The 19,827-nt window shown below is 41.8% G+C and overlaps 1 protein-coding gene across 10 annotated transcripts in view; it reads right to left on the reverse strand.

The window, feature by feature from the left end:
• Positions 1–19,827, reverse strand: part of MACF1 (microtubule actin crosslinking factor 1) — a 332,396-nt gene that overhangs the window by 146,867 nt on the left and 165,702 nt on the right. For all 10 annotated transcript variants that reach the window (XM_065915933.1, XM_065915922.1, XM_065915908.1 and 7 more), the window contains exons 6-20: positions 12,311–12,477; positions 11,404–11,516; positions 11,197–11,303; positions 10,657–10,776; positions 10,423–10,518; positions 9,658–9,785; positions 9,474–9,567; positions 9,121–9,275; positions 8,164–8,437; positions 6,843–6,971; positions 6,085–6,162; positions 5,334–5,495; positions 4,162–4,266; positions 3,459–3,554; positions 2,118–2,243 (exon numbers count right to left, since the gene is read on the reverse strand). In XM_065915933.1, the coding sequence (XP_065772005.1) occupies positions 2,118–2,243; positions 3,459–3,554; positions 4,162–4,266; positions 5,334–5,495; positions 6,085–6,162; positions 6,843–6,971; positions 8,164–8,437; positions 9,121–9,275; positions 9,474–9,567; positions 9,658–9,785; positions 10,423–10,518; positions 10,657–10,776; positions 11,197–11,303; positions 11,404–11,516; positions 12,311–12,477 (1,950 nt within the window). The remainder of the gene's footprint in view (positions 1–2,117; positions 2,244–3,458; positions 3,555–4,161; positions 4,267–5,333; positions 5,496–6,084; positions 6,163–6,842; positions 6,972–8,163; positions 8,438–9,120; positions 9,276–9,473; positions 9,568–9,657; positions 9,786–10,422; positions 10,519–10,656; positions 10,777–11,196; positions 11,304–11,403; positions 11,517–12,310; positions 12,478–19,827) is intronic.

A 19,827-nucleotide genomic window follows, 5' to 3' on the forward strand; every position in this document is an offset into this window, starting at 1 on the left:
TGGAAGTTAAAAACAATGATAATAACTAGGTTGTGGTTGTTATTATTATTATTCAGTTTCTCACTGACAGAAGCCAGCTCTTACCTCTCTGCTTAGGAGAAGTTAGAGTTATGCTCTTTTTCTTTTCTAAATAATGTCATCTCCCAAGCTTTATTAGAAATATTTTACTTTCTTAGATTGAATCAAACTTTCTAGAGAAAGATCTTAGCTCTTCAACCAACAACCTATAAATCAAAGTTGTTGGTGAAGGTATTGTGATAAACGATTTAGGGTTTACCTTTTTGAGTTTTGCTGTGCTGTATTTATATAAATTTGATTGATTTGAAAGAGATCTCATGCAAAATTGAAACTCTCAAGTCTCTGCAAACCCGATTTTCTTAAAAACTAATGAACTTCTTGTCAACAAAATTGGTAGCAATCTACTACCAATTCCATTAGAGAGTAAAAGACAACTTTTATCTATTAACTAGGATGTTTTGAGCTCATTTTGATGTATTAAAAAGTCCCCAGAAGAGGGTTTTCTTGGGATGGAAGTAGATGTGATGAGGGTAAAGAGTTAATAATGTTAAGAAATGCCATTAAAGAATTAAGAATATGCAAGTAGAGAAAAAGAAATGCTTAAACAAACTACCTGTGCCTGTCCCCGGGAGCATGATTGGAAGAAATACAACTTTAACTTATTAGTTAAGAGAGAGGAATGGATATGTCAGGGAGACAGTCACATTGTTCCATTCTTGAGAGCTGGTCTACCCATTTCAGTTTCCTTGCAATAAAGATGTCAATTTCTGTCTAACCCACAGCCAAACATCTCAAGCTCCAGAGACCAAGTGCTCAGCGTGGTACAAGGTCTGAAAAGAACCAGAAGCCATGACAGATGCTCCCGAACCTGACGGACAAGCAGCGGAGCAGACCCAGGTGACTCCATGCCCCGATGACGCCGCCAACTCGATGCCCCTGACCTGGAGAGGAGGGAGCAGAGCAGCGACCCTCGAGAAGAGGAGAGAGCACAACACCTGCAGAGGAGTTACCCTACGACAGGAAGGTACTCTGTGGGAGGGAGGAGATAATAGCCAAGGATTATTATATTCCTCCTTCATACCTGATGTGCCTCCAAGAGAGACATTCTAGAGACATCGGAAAAGTCAGGTCTTTACCCTTCATTCCAAATTAATTCAGTTCACAAATTATTTGCTCAGGTGAAACCACTGAGCCTAAATTCATTCATAGCTTTACAATACCTGAAAATATTTTTTTTCCCATCAATTAATGTTCAAAAATTCCCAAGTCTCACCCATGCAAAAAAAAGAAAAAGAAAATGACACTGCTTTGGGTTATTCTGGTTCTCTTACTTATAACTTGTTACTGAAATGTGAGACTCCCCTTGGCTTCTCACAAAGGAAAAGTAATTTCCCTATTAAATACATATTTCCATCTTAATTTGAGATGTAGTCTGAGCCCCATCTTTTCAACTATATAATATACGCTTAGTAAGTAATCTGCTGCTGACTTTTACTACTGACACCACTGAAGGAATAGTTCATTGGATAAGATAAACTTGATTTGGATTAAATCCTGCATGCAAAACTATTTTTAAAAAGTTAATACGGCTACATAAATAAACTGGATAGATACTGTATTACATCTAAATAAGATATTAATGTTTCAAATATCTCATTGTTACCAAAAGAAAATTTCCAAAGGAGGAAAAAATTGGCTCAGATCTAGTTCATTGGTATTTTAATTCTCTTTGCACGAGAGAGTGAAAAAGAATTTGGTGTCAGCTGATCCCATCAACCCCATTTTTCATGCTCTACACCCCATCTTTGGCTCCAACTACTGAATTAGAATAGGAACAATGCAAAGAAACAGTGACGAACACCATGTGGCCAGGAGGACCTGGCTAGGCCCTCACTGCAGGAGCATACCCAAAAGACTCTTATTAGCAACTTCTTTAAGAAAAGAGAAAAAGAACCACATTGATTAAACTCCAATCGAATGTGAGCCAAACTTTACAGCGATGACCCGCAGCCCTGGTGCTTTCAAGGATATGAACAGCAGCAGCTGACAGGGTTTACCCTGCTTCCCAGAAGCAGTCATCCCACTGATGCAACACCCACCATGGAGTCCTGCAGCAGGTCCTCCAGGCGGGATAAGCTGGTGCTGTGGTCACAGGAATACTTCCGTTTGATGGAATCTTGGAGGTTCCTCAAGAATGACTCCAGGTCTCGAGCGTCACTGAAGAACTGCGGGGATAAGAGGGAAGGGTACCTGGTGCTCAGTGCATCATTATACCAAGATGGAGAAAGAACAACCCGACTGTGCCGGTTGATTAGACAGTCCTGGATCACAAAGGCCACGCCAGGGAAACAGTAGGGCTGGCTGCCACGAAGTCCACTAAACCCAATACAAGAGTTAGTCTGCCTCACCCTTCAGAAACCACTGCTCTTTCTCCTTCTGTCCTGGCTGGTGACAGCACTTGACTGTCAGGTCTATTTTATGAAAAGCCTAGAGGCTGAGTGATCACGTGTTTCAATTTACTGATATGATTACGAAATGATCAGGAAGCTTATTTAATCAGCAGCAAATCCAAACAGAGATAATGGCTTATTTCCTCCTCCCACCCTCACCTGAAAACAAGCAGTATGTTCTTGATGTGGTGATTAGACTGATGAAGAAAAAAAAAAATGGTTCTGATATTTTACAGTCCCTTCCATCAGGAGGTGGAGTCTATTTTTATCTCCCAGCAAAGCCCTCCCCAAGCTGGGCTTGCTTTAGCCAATGGCACATTAATACATGTCACAGCAGAAAAAAGTACTTGTGTACCGGGACACGCTTTCTCTGGCTGCTTGTAGAACACAGCTACTCTTTCCCACTCCAGTTTCCTTTTTGTTTCCCTGCTACCTTCTACCTCTGAAGTCATTCCATTAACCGTCATGTGCCACTTGAGCCTCCAGGAAAATCAAAAACAGGCAGAAAAAATTTTTAAAAGGATCCAGTAGGATAGCCTACTGGATGCTAGAGACTTGCACACTGACTTGTCACCCCAGTGTGCTGTCTGACATGGGAGTGACATAATTCGGGACCAACCAGCCCCCGGCCTGTAGCCAGTTGCACCCAGGCAAGATGAGAAAAAATCTTCAGCTGAGCCTAGCCCAAACCACCAAACCAGAGTCTCTCGAGCTGACTAATGGTTGTTGCTCTAAGCAACTAACTTTTGGGGTCGTGGTTTGTGCAGTAAAGGTTCACTGACACAGATGTGTTTTTAACCTCACCCAATCTCTGTGCAAGCTTGCAGGCACATGCCAAAACAGGCAATCACACTTACAGTCTTTTGCCTAAATGAAAAAAGGTATCCCCTCTGATGAAAACAGATCCGTCCCCTCCGATGCTCGTTTACACGCACGCGCACGCACGAGCGCGCACACGCACGCGCACACACACACACACAGCCCAGGTACCTGAAAATAAGCAGTATTCTCTTTCACGTGCTGCTCAACACACAAGCACAGCTGCTTCATCCACTGCAGCTGGGACTGGACTGCGGCGCTGTAAGCCTGCAACGACCAGGCACACGGACAGAAGGGCACGAGTTTAACAGACCTGCCACATATGTGCGAGGCACTCTTCCATCTACACTTCCGCTAGTGCCAGAGGCCAACAGAGGATACATGAGACACTTGGCTGGCATCAGCTCAAAGCTCCCCACAAAAAAGAGGCCTGTCTTTTATTCAACATGGTTTTGTTAGCAGAGGTTACATAGAAAAGGCCTCGTCTACGCTCAGTTGCAACTAAATGATGGGGGCAGCAAACGCCAGGTCTAAGTCAATCCCTCTGCTGTTTCTGCTGCCTCTTCCCTGGCCACAGGCACCACACCAAGAAGCAGGATATGTCTAGACAGTTCTGTGAAAAAATATGGTTCAGGTCACTTTCCCCATGAAGTCAGGAGTTGATATCACTTCTGGTGTTTCTCAGTGTCCTCATTAGACTATTATCACAACTCTCTGCCATCTTTAGGGGGCTGGGGTTAAAGGGAGAAGACCTAAGATGCATGATCCTTGATGCTTCCTCCAGGCCCCTCAGCAGAGCTAAGACTTTGATGTGAGCACTTGTATAATTACAACCTCTGTGCACTTCATCCTCACACCCTCAAGTTACACGCACCTCCACAGTCTGCTTGGCAGGGTGGTTCTCAAGGGACAGTAGCTCGGCTGTATCTTGTAGAGACCGAAACACGTCCTGTTTCTCCTCTAGTTCCATTGTCAGCTCCTGAAAATTGAATTCAGCTTTATTCAATAGGTGCTATTAAGGAAGGAGTAGAAATAAAGAAAAGGCTGTGTTCCCTACCCTACTTTACAGAAGCCCGCAGCCCAGGGTTAGTGCCAAAATGAGATGCATGAACGGTATGTGCCAGAGGATTTCAGAGAAGAGCAAAAATGCTGGAATCACTGGAGAATGACTCACAGCAGATACGGGGCCTGAGCCAGATGTGAGTAAGCAGGGGAACACAGGAGAGGCTGAAGGCAAGAAAGGAGGGAACGTGGCTGGAGTGCAGGGTTCACGTCAGCACCCACCGAAACAGCACCTGATCCACACAGCTGACTGGCTGGCTCTAGGTACTGTTAACACTTTAGGCCCCAGTTCAAAGGCCAGCTCTTCTGTGCCACTGGGTACTGATCCTTGCTATCAGACTTGACCTTTTCTCCCTGATGCTCTCTGAGCACTTTCCGTATGTCTCCATATAGCCTAAGTTTCATTCTTACCAATTATTTACTGTGTTACAGTATCGTTTCTCCCTTACTTCAGAAGAATCATACTTCAGAGAATTCAGAATTTATAAGTAGCCAAGAAGACACCTCAGGTAAACAATAGTAAGCCTTGCACTATATTCGCTTGCTAAATGTTACTTAGCCTTTTACACAACCCTTTGAAGTGTCACTATTATCCCATTTTACAGAGGTCCAAGGAGAGTAAATGACTTGCCAAGGTCACAGAGCTAACAAGCAGAGGAATAAGAATTTCACTTAAGGTCTACCTCATTCCAAAGTCTATAACCTTGACCACAAAGTTAAATTGCTTCTAAAATGATTCAATTTGTAGACTGCTGCTCTCGTCACCCAAGAAACTGCCTTTCTAACTACATTCCAAATAAATTCATTCTAGAGCTTGATTTCCCCTCTCTCCATATACATTTTCTCACAGGAACAGATGTATTAAGCAGGGTCCCTATTCTATCTAGCAAAATGCAAATCCTGAAACCCAGGCTCTCAGACCAGCCCCTCTGGCTCCTTCCGCTGCTGTTACCAAATATGACAGGTCTGTTGTGCCAGACTCACAGAGAAGTAATTTTTCTTGGCTGAGATATTGGGATTGTTGTCACTCCAGTCATATGCTAGTTCCTCCTCCTCCTTCTCATTCAACCAGATCAACTCAGCTGTAGCTCTCGAGACAAATTTATGTAGGCTCTGAAGGTGCCTCATCCGGAAGCTAGAAGTTTCCTAGACAAAGGACGGATTACAAGGTTAGACTGTCAGCCTTTCACCTATAGAATATAGCACATTTGACATCAAAGCAAATAGCTGAGGAAATGAATTTAGCGCTGCTTCTTAAACCTCTGGGTGTTTCTCTGCAGTTTTAAATTTTGTACAAGTTTGGTATGGGACTCCCGTGTCAGTCCCAGCTGGAAGTGAGAATACGCCAGTCCTGGGTGGGGCTTTGTGGATGAAGGACGACCCTGGGCCGGTCCTGCTCTGCACAATCTCGGAAGACAAGAATGAGGAGCAAACAGAAGAGGGGTCCCTGCCGTGTCAATCTCAAACTTTGAGTTTTGATGGCTCAAAAGCACCCATGGCCACTGCTTTGGTGAAGCATAATAACTAGGATCAGCTCTACTAAAAATTTTCTGGGGCAGTGATTTCTAACCCGGGAAGAAAACTGAGAAAAATGTTATGATGCATATGAACAACTGCACAGGAAACAAGATAACCTAATAAATAGAAAACCAAAACAGGCCCAAGCCAAGAGCCTTCTGAATTAGGGAACCACACGCTCCATGAACAGAACAAAACAGAGTTAGTCAAAACTCACCTTCAATTTACAATACTGTGTCTCCAGCTTTCCAAGAGTTTCAACATAACTGGTATGGAAATTTTGGGACATTTTTCCCTGATAAGAAAAGAATGAGATAAAAATATATTAGAGAAAAAGTAAACTATACTATGGTATGATTTCAACTATATAAATATTATGTCTGCACACAGACAGAGATTAGTTACTCTGAGAAAACAGAAGTTTGGACAGTGCATCTCTGGGTGAGATTTGACAGCTCAGAGCAGCAATGAGTGTGGACAGCCTGGCAGAGTGAGCACATCTGACAGAGCTCATGGTCTTCTCCAGTAATTCTGGGAAGTTTCTAAGCAAAACTGTGCCTGCGGATTCCTCAACCTACTTAGATGCTTTTGGAAGAGGAGACTTGAAATTTAAAATGGGAGAACACCGAAGAGTGAGGGAGAGGAGAGAACGAGGAAATAGTTTTGCTTACCAGCTCTCTACTGCAGGTAGATGGGCAGTGGAAAGAGCATAAACTTTTGGATCCAAGGGCCTGAGTTTGGAAACTGCATTCGCTACTTACTAATTTTGACCTTAGCTTTCAGTATCACTGTTCTTTTTAGTAAAAAGGGGTTTATAAAAACACCTTTCCTGCAACATTATTTCAAAAAAGCAAGAGATATTTCATGTGCAAAAGGGACCTGCGGTCAGGTTTCATGACAGGGGTAGCTGCACTGTATACTGCTCCATCGCACAGCCACCCCAGCTGCCCGTAACAGATTCTGAGTGCCTCGCACCTCGTACAGCCTGGCCTCCTTGACACTTGAGCCCAGTTCTTCCACGCTGGCATGGATGTGCTGCTGTGTTTCCAGCTGCAGCTCTACACTAGGCAGGTCATTGCCCCACTCTGCTCGCTCCAGCTTCATCTGGGAAAAAAAATTTATGAATATAATTTATTGCTAAGTTGGCAGAAAGTGAAAACTGTCAGCATCAGTTTGGACAACATGGCTGTGGAGAGGAGACTGGCAAAAAGGACATCTAAACCATTTTCATCTTGGCCTCTTACAGGAAAGTACGTTATGACGTACCCTCAAGGAGCTGGAGGATAAACCCCATCCCTAAAAGCAGCAACAGCAGCCTTTTGATGCTGCATGATGGGAATACATCCCTGAATTTACCAACAAGAAAGGTATCCCCACAGTCTGGAAGGCTTAACTTTATAGTTTAGGCATTTCCCTTTATGGAGTCTCTTCATTTCACAATCAGAATGGAGATAAGAAATGAATATCCATAAATACTAAGCTCCATTCATGTCATCAACTATTGGCTAATGGAAGGTAATTGTAAAAGAGCTTATCTTTGAGTTTATTTCTTGGTACAGGGGGAATTTGTCATCAGAAGACGGGAAGAATTTCGTAGAAAACAAAAAGGTTAGAGGGTAAGAGGATGATGTCGAACTTGAATCGTTATCTTAGAATACATGTGAATACTGCCCCTTAGAACTGTGACAGAGCAGTCTTGCTTACACTTCAGAGCCGACACAGAAACAACAGTGAAGCAGCAGCTCCTCTGCAATGAGGGAACTTCAGAAAAGATAACTGAGGTTTACAGACTTGGCAACCTCTCCCGCCAGCTCCCACGGAGAGCACAGTCAGCTGAAGGGTAGAGCTCCGTGAGGGCTTCAAATCAGAAAAGCCAATGCATTTAAGCCTTCTCTGGTGGCTCAGACAGTAAAGCATCTGCCTACAATGCAGGAGACCTGGGTTCAATCCTTGGGTCGGGAAGATCCCCTGGAGAAGGAAATGGCAACCCACTCCAGTATTCTTGCCTGGAAAATTCCATGGACAGAGGAGCCTTGTAAGCTACAGTCAGCGGGGTTGCAAGGAGTTGGACACGACTGAGTGACTTCACTTTCACTTTCATGCATTTAAGATGGGATTTCGACTGGAACTGATCTTATTCTTTCAAAATGTAATAGAGAAGGGGGCTTGGGAGCTAGGCAGCAGCGATAATTAAGGGGATCTATACAAGGGGCGCAGAGCAACCTGACCCTCTTAGACAAGTGCTGGGTTCAAGGAACCTCAGTGTGCTGCGTAAGTATTTGGAATGTACACCCACCTGCATTTCTTCTACCCAAGACAGTAGTTCATACACAAATCGAAGGTTCCCTTCATCTTCCGAGGAGGAGATGGACACAAGCTCAGCCCGAGTCATGGGCTTTCGGAACCAGGAGGCAGAAGAGTGGGTTCCTTTGGTCAAGGGTTCTGCCTTCAGACGAGCAGTGGTTAAAGCAGAGGGTGGGGCCAACTCCAGGGAGGTGAAGTGGCCCCTGCGGTACAAGCTGGAGCACTCCAGACGCAACGTGACCAGCTCGTCCTGCAGACGCATGACCCTGAGGCGCGAGCAGGGAAGAAGGCGTCACATTGACAGCGTGCTTCATAAGGCAAAAAGTTCCCTACCTATTTGACAAGGATGAGGTGAAAATAAAGATGAGACCATCCTAGGGAAACTGTTTGAAAAAGAAGAAGTGTTCCGTGAATGCAAGGTGGTGTTATGTCCATCTTCATGGTTCAGGCTCATCTTTGAGGCAAGTGGCAAGTTACAATGTCAACTGGAGGGAAGCAAATCAAAACTGGTGTCTACAACTCCCAGATGACAGAACAGAATAAACCATGAACTAAGGGGTCAAAAGATGTAGCTCTTAATCTCAGCTGTGTACAAAGATCCTCATCCCCGCCAGGTGTGTTGGGTTCTCCTCTATGAAAGCTGACATTGAATCGCTGCAGCAGTTCTAAAGCAGACGTGGTCCCATAGTGCTGCAGGTCCCTCTGAAGTATGTGGGGATGTATAAGATGCCACACACAGAGATTAGGGAATCCTTCAGGCACTTAGTGGGCAAGGCCTAGAATAAAGGAAACCTGCTTCTACCATGAGAATTTTCCCGCCTCAAATACCTGTAGCATCCCTACTGAGACACTGATCCCTAATGTCCAGGTTGTAAGATTCAGTGCCCAACTCTTCATATCTGAGAACCAGTAGTGATCAGGCCCTCTGTTTGAGACCCATGTCACTCACCTAAAAGCCAGCTCTTCTAGCTGGTAGTAGTTCTCATCTCGTAGGATTTGGAGATCCACCTGCAGCTGTCTGATGAGACCTTCACACTCCTGAATGTACATGATGACATCTGACTCACACTGCACTGGCTGCCCTGACTCCAGGTGAGCAGCATCCTGAGAGAGAAAGGGAGAGTAAGAGGGGGATAGCTCCCTCCGCTCTCACCCACTTGGACCCAGGGAGCCAAGGGGTCCACTGCAATTCCAAGACAAAGGAAGCTGGATCCTTCAACTGTTGACTTTAACCATTACAGCACAGGCTGAGGAGTAGAAAACATGTGACATGAACATGTGAGATAAAACAGTCAGACTTACAGCCTGCAGTGTATTTTTAGCTAGTGTCAGTTTTTCTTCACAGCTCAGAGCACCATTCTGGATTTTGTTTGCAATCTGTAGCAGCAATTCCAGTCTAAAATAATAAGGTGAAAACCAGAGTCAAGGGTAGGGCTCAAAGCAGTCCAGTTAGTGATGCCAGATCCCCTCCAGGCTCTGGACCTACCTCTCTACAGCTGGCCGAAGTGATTTCTCTCGCTCCAGCATCTCAATGATGAGTTTTCCCCACTCTTCTTCTACATCATTAGGGTGATAACCTTGAGGCAGTTTAATTCGGCCAAATTCAATCCATACCTAAAAACAAAACAGAGATACTCTTTTAGTCCAAAAACACAGCCATGCCCTCAGGCCCCCGTTTTAATTTATGCCTCATCCATTACTTCTTGCTTCTTTTCCCAGTCATTCAGCAATTTTTCCCACTGCCTAATAAGAGATGACAAGTGAATATTTTAGCAGTACTTCACCTTCAAGTGAGAACAAAAAAGTCACCTCTAAAATAGGGACCACTTGCTTGAAATCCTTCCATTTCTTACACATTTTCCATAAATCCTCCTGTCCTCTATCCCCACTGTGGAAATGCCCATCTCCACAGTTTCAAATTCTCTAGGAAACAAAATGTGAAGGGAAGCCTCTTTTCTTTCTTTCTATCTGAGAGAAAGAATTAGTCTTCCTCTGAGAAATAGGAAAACATCCATAAAACTCCAGATTTCTGAATCAATGTGTGCCACTTTCCAAGAGGCCCTTGGAAAAAACAGTGATGGCAGATACTTCCCCTTTACCGTAAATTTCTAAGAGTAGCCTGAGAGTGATGCTCAATTTGTCACCCTGAGAATATTGCTATTAACAAAGGTTTGGAAGAAGATGCAGGGAACAAAGTAACAAAGGACCTGCCAGCAAACCCCAAGTCTCAGCAAAGGATAAGCTTCCTTACCTCTAATAATTTATATAATTCCTCAATTCTTCCTTTTTCTCTCTCCTTGGCCAGAATTTCTGTTTCTTTGAAGTGTATATATTGATTATAAAGTGCCTACAAAATTAATATTTGGTGAATGAATGCAAACATCCTAGTTTTCATACAACCTCACTCAGAAGCCAGCAGCAACAAGCTCTAAGACTTACTCCCCAGAGTGAATTAATGAAAAAAGATTTAAGTCCATAACTTTACCTTTAGTTCAACAGGGTTCTGGGGAAAGGATTTATCTGACATCAGAATTGTGTGCTGTTTGATCCAGGGAATGAGGGAGTCCACTCGGCTTTGGTATTCTTGCCACCTGGCGTCCACTTCCTATTGCCAAAATGTAGACACCACACACGCCCTGATTAGCAGTGTGCAAGAAAAGCTCAGGAGAAAGTAGCTCAGGCCACCCCAAACCACATAAAGCCCTTTCCTTTAATTATTGACATAGACACAGCTATTCAGTTTAACACTCAGAGTCCCAGTTTCAAAGCTCCTCAAGGACTCTCAAGATGGGATTTAATTTCCTGACATCTAGAATAGCCTATGCTGGACGTTACAAAATTAGCGCTATCTACATTCATTCTCATGGACCAAGGACAGCAGCCATGTATAAAGATGACGTGGATTCAGTCTGCTCTGTACAAAAGTGCTCTGTACACACTGAGGGCTGAAGAAACATAGTCTAATCAATACACTCCACCCAAACCCATCACAGCCAGAAGGTATTTTAGGAAAGTGCTCTTTTACCGTAGCACTGATCCCTTCTCCACCCTCCGGGACTTTAGGGAAGGCATCATAAATTGAAGACACATAAGTGATTACAGACTTCTCATCTGGAGATGGCACATCCACATCTGAGAGACAAAGGGCAAGAAATCTGTTAGAACAACAGAAGCCGCCAGGGAAGAAATAATGAATGTATGTCAAACACCGCCAACTCCAGCCAGCTCTCACCTTCTGCATCCAGTAACCGGGTAACCCCTAGTCTTTCCGCTACTTCAAATGCCTGTTCCAGATTCTCTCGGTTGCTCTGGATCTGTACCCTCTCCATATCTACCAGATCAGGTCTGCAAAAGTCCACCGAGACATATGAAATGCCCCCAGCTACAAGCACATGGGAAGTCATACAAAGAAACCCTCTTAAAAGCACTCAGAGCTGAAAGACACTGGATAAGTTAGAGAGCAAGAGGTTTAGAGGAGCTCTAGTCACCTTGTTAATCACACTCCAGGAACCCAGGGCTCCCTAATTCTAAATTTACAGGATGGTAGGTTCGCTGGATTTCAAGGGAAAGGTATCAATTTTCCCAATTCTTGGCTATGACCACTAGGAGTATAATAATACTGATTTTTGTCATTCAAAATTCCTATTTTCCTCACCTACTCCAAGCAAGTCCCCACTTCAGGCCCTTTGCAATTGTTATTTCCTCCAAGTGAATCATGCTGACCCTAGAGGCCTACATGGCCCACTCCTCATCCATGACTCTGCTCTAATAATCCTCATCAGAGAGGCCACCATTGACCACCCTGCTCAAAACAACACAACCCCTATCACTCTCTTCCCTCCACCCTTCTCTGTTCTCACCCCTGTATGACAGCATACACTTATGCGTTTATTGCCTATTTTCCCCATTGAAAAGTAAGCTCTATGAGGGGAAGAATTTAGCTGCTTCCTTCACTGCTATATGAGCCCAATGCTTAGAATAGCAGGAGTTCAGTACATATTCCTTTTTTATATTAAAAAAAAAAAAAAAAAGAATCAGAGCCTGGATTGTCAGCTGAGAGGAAATGTGGCATTATAGCTAATTACAAGAAAGAGATGAGAAGCAGCCTCTCCAGGTCCTTGAGGCTCCACTGTATTTACCTATATCGGTGAATAAGTGCATTAAACATCTTCCCATCACTCCAGCAGGAGGAAAAGTTGGTGCATTTGATTCCTGTGTAACCAGCTGTCACCTTCTGGGTCCACAGGAGCAGTTTCTCCTTAGCTGACATGTCCCCTGATTCTCCACTAATGTAGATGTCAGAGATCTGTCAAAAGATAGGACATGAAGTAATTTAGGATAAATAAGATGAAGCCTTTTAACCTTCTCTTCATACATGATGGCTCTTAGAAGGAGATCCAAGGCTGGCATCAGTTCAGATGAAAACTCCCAACATATACTCATTCTGTCTGGTAGTCAAAGAAATGCAAATTAAAGCTATGAGAGGTCATTTTTTCACCTGTCAAATTAGGAAAGTTTTTATTTTTTAATGATACTGGTCATTATTGGAGAGAATATCTAAAATTGGTTATTCTCATGATATTGCCACTAGTGGGAGTGTAAAGGGCATAAACCGCCTCTGGAGGGCAGTTTTTAAATAAATCTTAAAATATACATATATTTGATAGCAAGTTATCAGAGAAATGTGCAAAAAAATTTATACACAAATGTTTATCAAGACCAAAAGAAAGATAACAAAAGCAAAACAAACAACTGTGACTATATCAAACTAAAAGACTTCCGCACAGCAAAGAAAACCATCAACAAAATGAAAAGGCAACCTATAGGATGGAAGAAAATATAAATCCTATACCTGATAAAAGATTAATCTCTAAAATATGAACTCACTGAATTCAATAGCAAAGAAACAAACAACCCAATTTAAAACTGGACAGAAGATTCGACTAGACATTTCTCTAAAGAGAACATAAAAAAGGCGCATAAAAAGGTATTCAACATCACTAATCACTAGGGAAATGCAAAATAACACCATAATGAGTTATCACCTCACACCTATTAGAATGGCTGTCATCAGAAACAAGTAAACAAGTGTTTAAACAAGGTAACAAGTGTTTGTGAAAATGTGCTGCAAAGCGAATCCTTGTGCACTCATGGTGGGAATGAATATAAATTGGTACAATCATTCTGGAAAACAGTATAGTGCTTCTATAAGGGAAATGAAAACAGGATATTGAAGAGATATCAGCACTCCCATGTTCACTGCAGCATTATTCACAATAACTGAGATATAGGAACAACCTAAGTGTTCCTCAACAGACAGATGGATAAAGATGTGTTATATATAATAAAATATTATTCAGCAATGAAAAAGGAAACCCTGCCATTTGTGACAACATGGAGAAACTTGAAGGCATTATAAGGCAAAATAAGCCAAAGACAAATATTGCATGATGTCACTTTAAATGTGGAATCTAAAAAAAAATGTATCAAAGCCATAGAAACAGAAAGTATAGCACAGTGGTTGCCTGTGGGGTGGGAGAAATAGGAAGAGGATAGAAAAAGGGTACAAACCTTTAGCTGTAAGCTGAATAAGGCCTGAGTATCTAATGTGAAACACAGGTGTCTACAGTGGAAAATTCTGTATTGTATAATTGAAATTTAAAAAGCGAGTAGAACTTAAATGTTCTCACACATACACACACACACACACACACACACACACACAAATGTGAGATGATGGATGTTATTTAACTAGATGGTGGGAATCCTTTCTCAGTATACACATACAGGCACATAAACGCACAAATTGCAGGTTTGGTTCCAGGCCGCAGCAACAGAGGAGATATCGATCACAATAAAGTGAGTCACACGCATTTTTGGTTCCCAGTACATATAAAAGTTAGGTTTACACTATACTATATTACACGTGCAATAGCATAGGTCTTAAAAAACAACGTATACACCTTAATTAAAAAATATTTTATTGCTAAAAAATGCTATGATCTGAGCTTTTGGAAAGTTGTAATCTTTTTGCTTGTGCAGGGTTTGAAATATGAGAATCAACAAAACGTGGAACAGAGATACGAGGTAAGCAAATGTTATTGGAAAAATGATACCAGCAGTCTTGCTCAACGCATGGCTGCCACAAACCTTCAGCTTGTAAAAAAAAAAAAAAAAGAAAAAAAAAAATATATATAGTATCTGTAAAGCACATTTGTCTGAATATCAAATCACCATGATGTACACTGTAAATATGTCACAGTTTTGTCAATTATACTTCAATAAGGCTGAAATTTTTTTAAAAATGCTTATCAGAATATTATAAATATTTTATAGCAAAATGTTATAAAGAGCTCAAACTAACGAGGAATTGATTGGTCACAAATTACAACACATACACAAGGCAGAATTCTTTATAGCACTTAAAAAGGTATGCTTTAGTAAAAAAAAAAAAAAAGAAGAAGAAGAAGAAGAAGAAGTAATTGATGAGGAAAAAGTACATTAATGAGATGAAGTAAAGTAAAATAAAAAATGTGCTGTCAGCCCAGGTGGGAAGCATGAGTCAAGTGTTCGGGCCTGGTGGGCTGGGAAGACCCAGAGGAATCGGGTGGAGAGGGAGGTGGGATGGGGGACCAGGATGGGGAATTCGTGTAACTCTATGACTGATTCATATCAATGTATGACAAAACCCACTGAAAAATAAAAAATTAAAAAAAAAAAAAAATGTGCTGTCAAATAAACTGGTTGCCTTTGCTAAGTCTTCCTCCAGAGTATTTTTACCATACAAAGTTTGCTGATTTTATTACCAATAAAAAAAAATCCTACTTATGGGGAAAAAAGGTACACTTTAGAAAATGTTAGTGTCAGGAGAATAACCACCATATTTTATAAAAAGAAAAAGAAGAGGGCTCCCCTGGTGGTTTAGCGGTTAAGACTGAGCTCCCAATGCAGGGGGCATGGGTTTGATCCCTGGTCAGGGAACCAAGATCTTGCATGCCACATGGTATGACCAATAAATTAAAAAAAAATTTTTTAAGACTAAAAAACAAGAAAGAAAAATACAAACAAAACAATAATAATAGTGATTTTACATTAAAAATATATAGTTATGTAACAGTCATATATATGCATAATGTATGTGATAGATACATATATGTATATACACCAAATTATTAATCATAGTTCTAAGTGAAAGCATTATAGATGATTTTTATATTTCCCAAATTTTCTAATTATGAATATTTTTATATATAGAAAAAAAGTTATTTTAAGAAACCTCCAAAATCTAGCACAGGACCTACTTTATAGAGACGGCAGCCTTGAGAGAGGAGAAAAGTACATGCCTTTGATCCTACACAGGCCTAGGTCTGAATCTCAATTTCACCAACTGTAAGTTGAACCTCGGTTATGATATCTGTAAAGTGGGAATCACACCCATTACCTTTTTAGGATTATACAATGATGTACCTAGCCCGACACACGGCTAAATTCAACAAATAAGAGTTCCCTCTCTCTTCCTTGAATAAAGGGAGGTCTTTCTTCAGTTATTGCTGGCCTAATTCCCATAGCACTGACAATCTATATCATCAATTAAATGTTATCTTGCATCACTGGCTATTATTTAATATGTTTTTATTACTTAATACATGCTTCCCTAATAGCTCAGCTGATAAAGAAACCACCTGCAATGCGGGAGACCTGGGTTCAATCTCTGGGTTGGGAGATCCCCTGGAGAAGGGCATGGTAACCCATTCCAACATTCTTATTTAGAGAATCCCCACGGACAGAGGAGCCTGGTGGGCTACAGTCCACGGGGTCTCAAAGAGCTGGACACAAATGAGCGACTAAGCATAGCACAGCACATTATCTAATATCTCCCTGAGAGTAGGTTTCCTGAGGTGCAGATACCACATCTGAACTATCAGAATGATTTAAAATCACAGCAGCCTCTGTGAAGGAGAGCTCCCTAACACAGAATTGTCCCAGCAGAAGCCTGGATGCTGTGGAAGAAGTAACCTCCTGCTCTGAGACTCAGTGATCAGGGCTGTTCTGTGTTATCACCCATTGCACCTAGTTTGTGCTGATCATATAATGGACATTTAAAATGTTTTAATTAATAATCACTTGGCTAATAAACAATGTGTGTATGAGTCACTCAGTCATGTCCAACTCTTTGAGATGCCATGGACTGTACCAGCCAGGCTCCTTTGTCCATGGTCTTCTCTGGGTAAGAATACCAGGGTAGGTTGCCATATCCTTCTCCAGGGGATCTTTCTGTCCCAGGAATAGAACCTGGGTTTCCTGCATTGCAGGCAGATTCTTTACTGTCTGAGCCACCAGGGAAGCCCAGTAATAAATAAAATATATTTGGGAATAAGACCCACCTAGACTCATGAGACACATTACTCTTCTGACAGCAAACTTACTCAGCAAATAATGTATAGTGTATCATCAAACAAGCCAAGGACCCAATAATGGATCATGTTGTCCAAGCCATCATCCTGACGGTCCAGTGTAAAACAGTCACTAGTACCAATTCCCTGCTAGTGCTCCTGCACAGCATTCCTAACTGTTTATTTCAATAGCTAAATGACACCCACTCTGACATATCCCAGTTCTTCCACTGGAGTGTTTCACATACACATCAAAGCGAAATATTGCTGGGAACAGGAAATAGATTTGTTGATGTGAAAAGGGACAGAATTTGAATAAGCAAAATGAAATGTGAGTATCTGGGTTCTTTACCCTAAAAAGCAATTCCAGTTAGTCAACTGATACTGTATGTCCACAATATCACACTCAGAATCTCTGATGGGATCTCCTGTCTGCCAATCACACTATCTTAGTATACTGTATTGGAAACAGCTCAATGAACAGCTGTACTTGAAATTTTCCACACAGCTCTAATGAGACAGGGAAATGTTTAGATCCCTCAGGGAAAGGAAAAATACCCTGTTTGGATTAGGGCCTTCCTAGATTGTGAGCTGGATGAGAAAAATGGGATTATCATCATAATCATCTCAGTAATTAAATTTGGCTTTTGTCCATCTCTTCACGTATTACTCACATGCGACTGCAGTGCTGTCCTCTGAGCTGTGTAGAAGCTTTTACCTTCATCTCCCAAATGGAGAATTCCAGCTTCAGAGCCAGGGAGCTTTCTCCCTCATCTGGATGTTTAAAAGGAACCATTTGGGAAAAGGGGATAGCTTCATTACCACCTCAGGGACTAAGCGCATCTACCTGAATTATCTTTCAACATACAACTTCCCACAGCTTGATTAATTCCCTCTCTGAAGCATGTCTAGCAACAGAACATGCTTCTAACGAGACAGTAAAGAATCCGTCTGCAACGTGGGAGACCTGGGTTCCATCCCTGGGTCGTGAAGATCCCCTGGAGAAGGAAATGGCAACCCTCTCCAGTTTTCTCATCTGGAGAATCCCACGGACAGAGGAGCCTGGCGGGCTAGAGTCCACGGGGCCGCAAAGAGCTGGACACGACCGAGAGACTGGCACACACTCACGTCACGTGTTTACTGAGCAACATCTCATCTGTGCTTCACACTACGGCAGACAGCGTACGTCGGGAGGAGGGAGAAGAACAAAAACTGTCAAATACCACATACTCGTCCTGCTGTTACTTCTTGAGCAAAAATTATGTCCTAGGAGCTGTGTTCAAGTTCTTGGTATCTTGAGACAAAAGCACAACCTTGGGCCTCAAGCTCAAACAATTTAGTAGGGAAGACAAGACACCAATCCGAGAGATCAATGCTGTGACAGAGGTGAGCAAGTAACCCAAACCAGCAGCACCAAGGAACTTGACAGAGGCGACAAGACAGCATCTGTGCTGGAATTTACGATCTAAGTAGAAGTTAGCCAGATGAAAAAGGGGAAACAGAAAACCAGACATGCTTGCTCTGAAAGAACTCAGTTGAGACATGCCATATCTTCGGCTAAAATAAGGCTACTCCAAGCAGAGGCAGTCCCAAATCTCCCCAAATGACAATAGACAGATGGAAGAGAGAACTGGAGAAAGGAAAGCTTTGTGGCCCCATGAATACATAAACTCTGAGAAACTTATTTACACATATACCCATATTTAAAATAATGCACTTATTTACAAAACAGAAACAGATTCACAGACACAGGAAACAAACTTACAGTTATCAAAGCGGAAGGAGGGGATAAATTAGGAGCTTGGGATTAGCAGATACAAGCAACTGTATATAAAATAGACAAACAAGGTTCTACCATATAACACAGGGAACTATATTCAATATTTTGTAATAAACCATAATGAAAAAGAACTAAAAAAAGAAGATATATATGAGTCACTTTATTATACACCAGAAACCAACACAACAATGTAAATCAACTACACTTCAAGTTTTAAAAATGAGCAGCATATCTAATGCATTAATTTAGCATTCATGCTTATTTTTACATTTCATAAAATCATGTTATTCAGAGTCTTCACAGGCATCCTTACACAGTCTTTTTCATAAATAAAGGTACTTTAAGAAATAATAAAGCTACTATTTGGGTGCACTTTCTAGAAAACATCTACATTCCTTTCTAAGATTTCTGAGATAGAACAGCACTTGTCTGAATCCATGCTGTCCTTGTAAATTTCATCCCCAGCCACAAGAATTCAATTGTGGAATACTGTTTTTTTTCCATTCATTCTATTGCTATTTATGATTTCCATAATGTGATCACTTGCTGTGTGTGTGTTCTTTTATAAGTGATGTGGGTGATGTTTTGAAAGTTTTTGGGACGTCCCTGGTGGTCCAGTGGTTAAGATTCCATGCTCCCACTCCAGGAGGTGCTGTTTGATCCCTGGTTGGGGAACTAAGATCCCATGTACTGTGCAGCATGGCTAAAAAAAAATGCTTTTAATTTTAAAAAATAAAGTTTTTAAAAATACGATCAAACACATACAATTGCTACATTCAACACTTCAACTTAGGTTATTTTCTCAAGAACAATAGCTAAAACTTTCTTAGATTTCTGGTTACTCTTTTGGCCATGTGGCTTGCGACAGCTTAGTTTCCCAACCAGGGATCGAAACCAGGCCTCCTGATTGGAAGCACAGAGTCCTAATCACTGGACTGCCAGGGAACTTCCTCAGTTACTCTTTTTGTTGAACCAATTTTGTTAGTTGATCTCTACAAAAACTGGTATCCAATGAATTAGCAGATTCATTAATCCTTTTTCATGAACTTACTATAATTTCACTGGGAGCCCAATAACAAGAAAGACTTTATTTTAAAAATCCAATACAAAAAGAATCTGCCCTCCTCTTTTTTTGAAGGCTAATTTCTGAAGGAAAAAACTTTACCTTGTATTTAGGCATATGTAGTTAAATCACAGGGAAGAGTTTCACATAATTTAAGGCCCCCAAAGAGGAACAATAATACAGTAAATAGGGACTTCCCTGGTGGTCGGTGGTTAAAACGCCACACTCCAGGGTCAATCCCTGGTCAGGGAACTAGATCCCAGATGCTGCAACTAAGAGTCCACATGCTATATCTAAAGATCCTGTATGCTGCAATGAATACTGGAGATCCCACGTGCCCTAATGCTTTGTGCATGCTAAGTCGCTTCAGTCATGTCCAACTCTTTGTGATCCCATGGACTGTAGTCTGCCAGGCTCCTC

The sequence above is a fragment of the Muntiacus reevesi genome, chromosome 1 (genome assembly GCF_963930625.1).
Source record: "Muntiacus reevesi chromosome 1, mMunRee1.1, whole genome shotgun sequence".
Lineage (NCBI taxonomy): Eukaryota > Metazoa > Chordata > Mammalia > Artiodactyla > Cervidae > Muntiacus > Muntiacus reevesi.